The sequence below is a fragment of the Lupinus angustifolius genome, chromosome LG10, assembly GCF_001865875.1.
Source record: "Lupinus angustifolius cultivar Tanjil chromosome LG10, LupAngTanjil_v1.0, whole genome shotgun sequence".
Classification (NCBI taxonomy): domain Eukaryota; kingdom Viridiplantae; phylum Streptophyta; class Magnoliopsida; order Fabales; family Fabaceae; genus Lupinus; species Lupinus angustifolius.
Genome location: NC_032018.1, coordinates 13,525,724 through 13,535,550, shown reverse-complemented (window position 1 = coordinate 13,535,550; position 9,827 = coordinate 13,525,724). Strand labels below are relative to the sequence as shown.

The 9,827-nt window shown below is 29.9% G+C and overlaps 1 protein-coding gene across 1 annotated transcript; it reads right to left on the bottom strand.

The window, feature by feature from the left end:
• On the bottom strand, positions 602 to 5,408 carry LOC109357882 (beta-fructofuranosidase, insoluble isoenzyme CWINV6-like). Its single transcript, XM_019601938.1, has 7 exons — positions 5,217 to 5,408; positions 5,043 to 5,051; positions 3,496 to 4,355; positions 2,504 to 2,662; positions 1,863 to 2,101; positions 924 to 1,014; positions 602 to 839 (listed from the first exon to the last, which is right to left on the bottom strand). The coding sequence occupies exons 1-7, from the start codon at positions 5,335 to 5,337 to the stop codon at positions 627 to 629; spliced, it is 1,692 nt and encodes a 563-aa protein (XP_019457483.1). The 5' UTR covers positions 5,338 to 5,408; the 3' UTR covers positions 602 to 626.

Here is a 9,827-nt window from a genome sequence, read left to right as displayed (position 1 = left end):
TCTGAACCAGGACTCTTATTACTTCCACAACCCCATACAGCTTCCTTGATTTCTGCTTCAGAAAAAGCAGAGTTGAACATCTGGTTTTCAGACTCTGAAATCTTTTTAAACTCAATACCCCCTAACAAAGGGCGTTGCCAACAGACTTCGGTAAAAGAGTTCGGGTAGTGAGCTCTAATACCTTTCTTCACTTCTAGCACCTCATCAATCCAAACACCATTAAAAGAAAGACCATGAATAGAGTTGAAATTTCTCCTAGATTTCAGGAGACTATGAAAATAAGCTGAGCTGGAGTCTCCCTCCAGATAATTAATGCGTGGTTTTTCAGATGTAGCTGGTGTTATTGGAGAAAAAAATTAAGCTTCTCATCTATGCCTCTCGAGAGAAGAATAAAGAAAATGTAATCATAAGCTCGACATGGAATTTCTAATGAACAATTTGTACGGTTGCTTATATTGATTGAAGTAGAATGTTCCATATCAATCACGGAAAGACGAGGAAAAACAAAAAATCAAGACGCACTACTTAGGTTATTATTTAATTACAATATCGTAGTGAGAAAGGAAATATGAGGACCTTGCTAATTAGTGATATGTAACAAATACCATGATTTTTAGAATTCTTAACTATATATGACTTATATTTTCTATTTTTTCGTCATGTCCAAACTCCGCATGCTTCATGCTCCAAGCATTTAGTTTTGAGATAAGCACACTCTTGGTTCCATTGTTAAATACATAAAGATGTGCATCTTTGTCTATAGCCAAGGAGGGATAAACTCTATTGGTGACGCAAACCCTACCTTCATCTACAAAACTCTCAATAATGGAGCGGTCAATCTGCATAATAAGAACCTATATAAATTAAATAAACAAGCAAATAATGAGACAAAAAAGAGAGCGCTAGTTATCTTGAAAAAATACCAAGATTCTAAGTGAAATGGTTTTGATATTGGGATCAATGTCAAAGGTAGTTGCATATGTCCTTTTATCAAGGTCTTGCCGCAATGAAGACCTGTAAAGATAGACAAAATCTCTTATCTCAGCCACAATTTACTAGTTCAATTTTGAGGAATTATCAAGAAGATCTAAATAAACGACACACATAGCTAATCATTTTGCTACCTAAAAATTAAACTAAATTATGCAAAATAAATGTAACTTTGAACATAAAGCTCTAAAAAACTAAAATAAGGTAAAACTAGTCATTTTAAGAATAAGTTGTTTACTTAATTAAATATATGAGTTCTTCATGTTACATATTAAATAGTAGCCCATCACATGAGTATTTGGAGATGTTAGATAAATGCAGTTTTATTCTTTAAACAAATAGATTATTTTCAGGATTTAAATTTATGACCCCAAATCATAAAGTAAATAATTTTATCATTGTATCGAGATTCACCTTCATTCATGCATGTTACAAACTATTTTGGAGAAATATAATTGATGCAGTAATTGATTTAGTGGTATGTAGTATGTGAGACTTCCACAACCTTAACTTTGTGGTCTTAATTTCAACCACAACCCAAATTTAAACTTTGATCATTTTGAAGAATAAAATTACTAGTTATGATCTAAGCTTAAGTAGAAATAACTAGTAAACCCTAAAATTCCTTAATGAGAAATTTATTTGTGCCATAAGAAACAACTTTCAAGATAATGCCTATTAAAATCAAATTTATTCTTTTATGGGATTAATTTATATACTTCATTAATCCTTATCAAGATTTTTTGGGATAAATTTATATATTACCTCTTTTTGAGTTTTCATGTTCTAAAATATCTCCTAATATGTGCACTGAAAAATGTGAAATATGTTCCTAAAATTTAAGTTGGGTATAATTAAATAACAAAAGTAACCTGCTCTCATCACTACACATCAGGCATGTATATCCATTTGGAGTTCTATATATTCGGAAGAAGATTGCAGTTTGCTCTGTGAGATCCTCTGAAGCTAAAGCTAACAAACCAAATGGCCCAATTGTGCCACTTCTTGATGCATATTCTTCACTACAAAGTAGCTTAGGATCAACTTCATTTGCACCTAACCACTCTGCACTTTCTAATTCTGGAAGCTCAAACAACACTTCTACATCAACCTTCCAAGTTTATACAAATTCAGCTCTAAAGATGAGGACAAGAGACTAAAATAAATATATAAGCATTCAAAAACTAAACATTTAATTTTTAAGAGATGTTAACTTAGATTCCTAATACATTTTTTTTATCACTTTTAATTGTTTTTGGTTGTAATTCTCTAGTACTAGAAAGTAAAATGAAAAATGATTTTGTAATTTTTTCATCTTTTTTAATTTAAATACAAGTAAAAAACTAAACCCTTAAATATTTATATGTGTCACATGTTAACATGTCTATTTAGTACTGTACTCTAGAGGAACTCATATATTTTGGTTGAGGTTAAGAGAACCATGAAAAAATAAAAATTGATGTGTACTTGCTCTGAAATTGATCAATGAAAATATAGCATTAGTTTTACTCACCTGTGATGCAGTGATACCTGTTACTTGAAGACTTGACCCACCAACTAGTTTCTTTCCTAGAATACTGACTTGATTCTCACGTAATTTTTGAACCTCTTCAATTGGCCACTGCATCAATTGCTTCCCACTTTTATGAAGCCAAACTTGTCTTGGAATCGACTAAACAAACAAGCAAAACTGACCAAAATATATATTTTTGTATAGACATATATTTTAAGGGGAGGGAGAATAGTAGAGATGTAAATGATTCAATTCATGATGATGCTTTAATTTGTTTATTTATTTAAATGAGTCAATTCTAAGTTAAAAAATAGAATATTTGAGATTGGTTCATATAACTAATTTAAAGTATGACTACTTTTTTATATCAAATTTCTCCCTATATATTATTGGTATTTAATATTTAACATTAACAAATATTTTTCTTTAAAAAACATTAACAAATATTGTTATGCTAAAAGAAAACATAAAAATATAGAGAGAAAATATAATTCCATTTGCATGAAACATTATATATAGAAGAGTTTACAACGTCCATTTCATATATCGTTATAAAAAGAGAGAGAAATTTGAAAATAGTTGTTTACACTAAAAGAAATTCAAGGTTCTCAAAATAATTTATCTAAAATAAATGCAATAATATACACATACAAATAAACTTATTTAAATAATTGAGCTTATCTCTAAATCAAACTTATTTTTTAGCTAAACAAATAAGTTTTGTCAAACATTTAGCCATTCACATCTTATATTTCACAAATAGCTTGGATTATTTATATTCATATGAGAAAGTCAATTAATCATATAAAAAATAGAATGTAATATCTATATATTGTTAGTATAAAAATTTATATATAGTTAATACATTATTTACCATTTATTTATACTAGTTTTTCTAAAAAGTTAATAATCATTAAATATGAATGGTAGATGATACAGTGACAATATATAAAATTCCTAACTAAAAAAACCAGAAGCAATAACTAAAATACCTGTAAACCAGCCCATCCCTTCTCAATGTCATCTTGTGTGGTGTCAGTTTCTTGTACCCATCCCCACAATATCCTCCTATTCTTGGCATAGTCAAAAAATGTCTTGGAAGCATAAAATGTTCCATAGTCCAATTTCAAGTCCAAACTAGTTCCAGTAAATTTAGTATCAGACATAAAATTTCCCTGATCAAGTTGATATTTGCCTAGAAAATAATGCTCTTGTTGTTCATTTTGATAGCTCAACTTCAAAACATGCCTAATACTTGAACTTTGAACTGAAGTATCCACCCCATTTGTGCCACAAATTGACACAGGAAAAAAATCTGGACATTCACACATTCCATAATTGTCTATTGTATAAAAAGGAATAGGGTCTAATGTCCAATTTACAAAATCCTCACTATGGCATAGAATAACTTTTCCTTCATCACCATTTTTAGCACCAATTATTACTCTCCATTTACCATCATTTCCCTTCCAAGCTGTTGTTGGGTCTCTAAAACTATCCATTTCAACTCCACTAGGTGCAACCATGACAGGGTTTTGAGGGTGTTTGACCCATTCCCTTAAGTAAGGGTCTGATAGATTTTTGGGCATGGCTAAGTTCTGAACTTGGTTTTTGTTGTTATCATACCCTGTATATAAAATAACAGGCTTTTCTCCATGGAGGATTGTGACTGAGCCAGAATAGCAACCATTAATATCATATGGCTCAGTTGGCTCAAGAGCATGATTCAGATGAATCCAATTGATCAGATCATATGATACTGAGTGAGCCCATACCATTGTTTTACCAAAGGTTGGCCCAAATGGGTTATGTTGATAGAAAAAGTGGTAAACTCCTTTGTAATACATGGGTCCTGTAATAGGTAAAAACATTAAAATATATAAATATATAGTGAGAGTATAAAGAATAAGAGTGCAATATTTATGCACTCTCAATATAAAGATTTATACACAGTCAGTGAATTATCTTTTATTTATTGATATTACTTTTTTTTAAGAAACTCCCAAAAATAATGCATGGAACTCACATATATAAGTTTTTATGTTGTGGAATTTTATATGTATTATAGATCTTCCATTGAGACATGAAAGTTTTTTATGGTTTGTTTCCTAGTTGCATTTTAAGTAAGAGAAATAGAAAATTTTAAAGTAATATCACAAATATATGTATTTCATAATTCTCATGTCTTTTCTCTTCTTCATTATCATTCAAAAACTAACTCTAAACATGCCTTTAATAATTTCAGTTATGGAAATGCAAATTTTCTATCCTTCGCAAGTTTAACTTCCAAATTGATTTATCTATGGGTTGCATAAGTTATTTATTTGGTGTTATAAAGTTTTTATATAATCTGTTTTTATTTGTTTCTAGATTATTTTCCCAAATTTTGAGTAAGTTCCAAATAGAACATAGAAGCACAAGACAATTCTTTACCAAAAACTATAAATAAAGTACATGTCAATTTTTGTTCTATAGGTAGGAGATGATATGGCCAAGAGATAAATAAATAAGTAAAAGTCCTAGGAATTCATGTGCTTACCATTTGGATCTGAATGAAGGGCACCCATTTTCAATTTTCGTCAAAAAGCATGTCAAATCATAAAGAGAAAAGAATTAGACATAAACAATGAAGAATAATATAGGGAATAAATACTAGTAGAACTTGAATGGTAAAAGTAAAGTGACAAAGCTTGAGTGGTTAATTAGATTGTACCGTTCATCCAATTATGTGGTGGCTGAAAATGGTACCAAGTACGATGAGGTTGTTTTTCAGGTACCAAGTGCTTTATAGAATTGATGCTGTGTGGAGATGAATCCTTTGCAATGTTCTCCATGATGCTAGGAAGGTCAATGAGAACTAGATGGAAAGGGGTTTGGTTTGATCAATGAGTCATATAAACACCTATTTGATCTTTCACTTTGTGAAGAGCATCACATATATAAAATGAATTTGGAGATTAATATAAAAACTATTAGAATTTAAATATACCAACTTGAGAATATTGAAACTGGAAATTATATTTTAGAATAAACTGGAAATTACACTACATTCTCACCCTTGATGATAATTGATTATTCACCATTTCTAGTCGGCATCCGTTAAATTATTAAATTTGATATTAGTTATAATAATGTTCAAATAAAATTAAATATTCGTCCAATGGATGGGTCCAAATTTAGTTATGTTTGGATCAATATCTAATGTAATCAATGACTTAAAAAAAATGAAAGATGACATGGAGACTATATTAAATGAATAATCTTAAAGACTAGTCTTCCTATTAAAATCATTAAAAAAAATTGAAGTTTTGTTGTCTTTTAATAATCATTTTTCTTTGAGCAGTTTCGACCAATGCTCCAACTTGCACTTGCAATGCTGCAAAAAGAGTTCCAAAACAAAACAAGAGTAGAGTAGTAGGAATTAATTGAGTTTATCATTGATGATGTGTTATCTACATCTTTAGGTGCTTAATGAGGTAAGAGGCATATTCCTATCCTGAATGGGCAGCCACACTTTTGATTCAAAATTTTATATTACCAAAAATATCAACCAAACATGGGTTCAGAATAGGGAAACTGGTCTATATATATATGATGACTGTGGATTTCAAATTTGCTTTCTAAGTTTTTATTTTATTTATGACTGGTCTATTTTTTTTCAAAATAATTATATATAAGTCTATGTGATTTAATAATTAATAAAAAAATTTCCAAACTTGATTTATGCACACAATCATCTATTAACATGCTCAATAACATACAGGAATGTTAAATTGTTGTAAAACTTCAACTTCTCATAAATAAATAATTTATAGTTTTTTATGCTAAATGCTAAGTTTTCAATATGTTCTAAATTATCTAAATTTATAAAGTATTCTAACTAATAAATTCATACAGTTTATAAAGTATAGAAGCATTACTATTATTAACGTTATGATAAGCATTGCCTTGCTTATCAATTTTTTAATTCAATAAATTTAGTATTAGAGATTAAGCAGTAACCTTACCCGCTCCATTATCATCCTTATGCAAGAGGAGATATTCCAATCTTGTATTGAATTAATATAGGTATTACTATTCAAATAACCTAAGATTATATTTTTTTATTGGAAAACTCAAAACATTATCTCCAAAAGGGATACCATTGACACTTGAAATTGGAGATTGCATTCTTCAGGAAGCTATATGTTGTCAAAACTGCGTATATGGCACAAAGGGAACCAACTTTAACATTTAAGGCAATTTATTGAAAATGAGCTGAATAAACAGTGCCCATTAAAGGTTTATTGTTTTATATGGAAAAGTAGGAAGTAGATTAGCTACAAAAGACTAAGTGCAACCACTTGTTTGTCACTTGTAGTAATTTTATATCTAATGTGACAAGATTTTTACTCTTGGATCTAGGTCCTAATCTTATTTCTCGATTCAATTTATGAATTACTTAAGATTCATAATTCCAAATGCAAAAGTCTTTTGTGTGTTTATCTAGTTGATGAGAAATGAGTCTTTTATTTTTAGAAAATGATATTTGCTATGTGCAAGAATTAGATTTAATTTAAATTAGATCTTGTACCTAATTTACAGCTTGTGTTGGACTACACTTATTTATTTTCGCACAATGGTGCATACATAGATCTATGATCTTGCATTATGATTGTTTGTAATAAAAACTAAGTGTTAGAGTTTTATTGTAGTCTTTTTGTATGGGATAAACACCTTTATGCTTCTTTAATGAATCCTTTTGCTTAGTAAATTAAACCTCCAACTCTAGTACAAGACTAAAGATTGATATTCAATGTCCCAAAGCAACATGTAAAAGCTTCCAATGACTTGCAGGCAACAAATGGAATGAGCTATTGAAAACTTCAAAATGCTATAGCCTCGAATGCCATAGATGATACCTTCGAGTGTTAAACAATCGACAACAATACCACAGTGCAGTAGGTTGAAGTATACACAATGAAACCATGAAAACGAGGATGATATTTGGTGACCATGTTGATTTTTCAAGGACTAACATTTGCATTAAGCAGTGGATACTTTTACACTTTTAGACATTTATTTGATGGTCATCTTATTTGGAGGATTAACTTGGTGAGAATTATATTTTTAGAGGATAAATATGATGTCTTACTCATCTTTTTTCTACTATCATTTCATCATGTGAGAAAAGGAAACAATTGATGATGAGTCCAAATCCATTTTTACGGGAAGTATGATCTGATTTGTTAAGAAATACATGATGATTGATGGAATTTTACAGTCTTTCATTTAGAGGAGGGGAGTTTTTTTTGTACCACCAAGGGTATCATCTCATCTTATTGATAATGAACTAATCTTTTTTGTGAAGATCTTGCTGCTGACCTTGACACGGTTTTGATGAAGATATCAAAGATCACAAAAAGAAGAAAATGAAGAAGACCATGAAGACATAGAAGATTCAAGCTTCAAGAAAGTTAAGATTAATTTTATCCTTAAACTCACTTTAAATATTTAGTTGCAATGCTCAAAGAATGAAAATCATTTTTTAAAGAATTGGACATGTCTAAAATACAAAATCAAGTTGCTAAGTAATGAATTACTTGACCCGAGTAATAGGTTACTAGAACTGGGTAACATTATCTGAACTGTGTAACAGTTGGTAACAGGTTAATGGAACTATGTAATAGATTGCCACTACGCCTGATATAGTAATTAACAACGACCATTCAACAACACAATTTTGAACGATACTGTTGAAAACGAGGTGGAAGAACATCAACAGAGCATGCTAAAGCAAGCAGTGTCAATGTGTGTAACTTCAACAATGCATTTTTGACACAACACTGTTGAACATCACTAACGTTAACACTGACTTGAATGAGTTATGTTTAACAACGTATTTGATAGAAAGCGTTGTTAATATAATGTTAATCAATTCCACAACGCATAAATAAGAAAATGATGTTGCATACGACACATTAACAATGCTTTCTTAATTATGCGTTGTTGATTTTATACGACTTTTTAAGTGTCAGAGATATTAATGGTTGAATGTTATGCGTCTCTTCGTTTGTTGAAATATTAATGGTTGAATGCTTATGCGTCTCTTCGTTTGTGGAAATATTAATGGTTGCTCATCTATAAATATTGTGGTTCACTTCATATTCTATTTCATCAGTAAGAGTATGTATTTTGTTCAATTAATGTTCAATGTAATGTATATGATTTGGTGTATGTAATATATGTTTATATAACATTATAATGTAATTAATGTTCAATATATAAATTCAGTTGTGTTCATATAGTTGTGATTTGGTATTTCTGTATGCATTCAATTTGTTGTTCTGTTCTGTTTCTGTATGCATTCAGGTTATTTTATGTTGTGTCATCAACTGTTTAGAATTAAGAATAATTCTTCAACAATGTTTTTTTTATGAATGCGCTGCTGTTATACCTATACAATAACATTTTTTTTTATCAATGCGCTATTGATTACGTTTATGTCAATAGCACATTCATAGGAAAAGCGCGGTTGAATACTTACATTCTTTATATTTAAATGAAGAGTTCTTCCACAATGCTATTTGTAGGTGGCGCTGTTTATTAGGTATCTTTGACAATGCTATCTTCATTATGCGCTATTAAAAATACTATCAGACCCTAAAAAATTAAATTGTTCCCGCATTCTGACACATTCAACAATCCCAACACTCATTTACTCAGCAGTGAAACTCATTTACTCTCAAAATCGACCTCGAAAATTATTCAACCTCATCATCATTCAACACCGAATTTCGAATATCATTCACTCATTCAACACTAAAATCCTTCTTCACCGATTTTGAAAATCCTTCTTCACCTATTTCGAAAATCCTTCACTCCTTAAACCTCAAAATCATCATTCACGCATTCAACACCATATTGAAAGTGAGTTTTCCTTATATTTAGCTTGAAAGTGAGTTTTCCTTCACCAATTTGCCTTTTTAATTACATTATATTTAGCTTGTACTGAGTTATAAACATTTTCCTTATAAATGAGTGAAAGTGATTTCATTGATTTAACTTGCATAATAATATATTTGCTCTGCTTGGTGAGCTTAACTCCAAGCTTTAGCTTTAGGGATTTATTCTCATTATATTGTTTTGTTAATAGAAAATGGATGAGTGTCAATCAATTGACGAAGGAGTATGAGGAAGGAGTGAAATCATTTGTTAGGTTTTCAATTGAAAATACTAAAAACCCTAATAGAATTGTATGTCTTTGCTTAAGATGTTGTTACTCAAACCGATTTACTCCAAATGAGTTAAAAGTTCATTTAGTGTGTCACGATATTGATCAAAG

Coding starts and splice junctions, on each gene's coding strand:
- LOC109357882 (XM_019601938.1), bottom strand. CDS start 5,337: ATGGAGAACATTGCAAAGGATTCATCTCCACACAGCATCAATTCTATA. Junction 2,102..2,503: donor CAGGTATCACTGCATCACAG/GTGAGTAAAACT, acceptor TAAACTTGGAAG/GTTGATGTAGAAGTGTTGTT. Junction 1,015..1,862: donor ATGTGTAGTGATGAGAGCAG/GTTACTTTTGTT, acceptor CTATCTTTACAG/GTCTTCATTGCGGCAAGACC.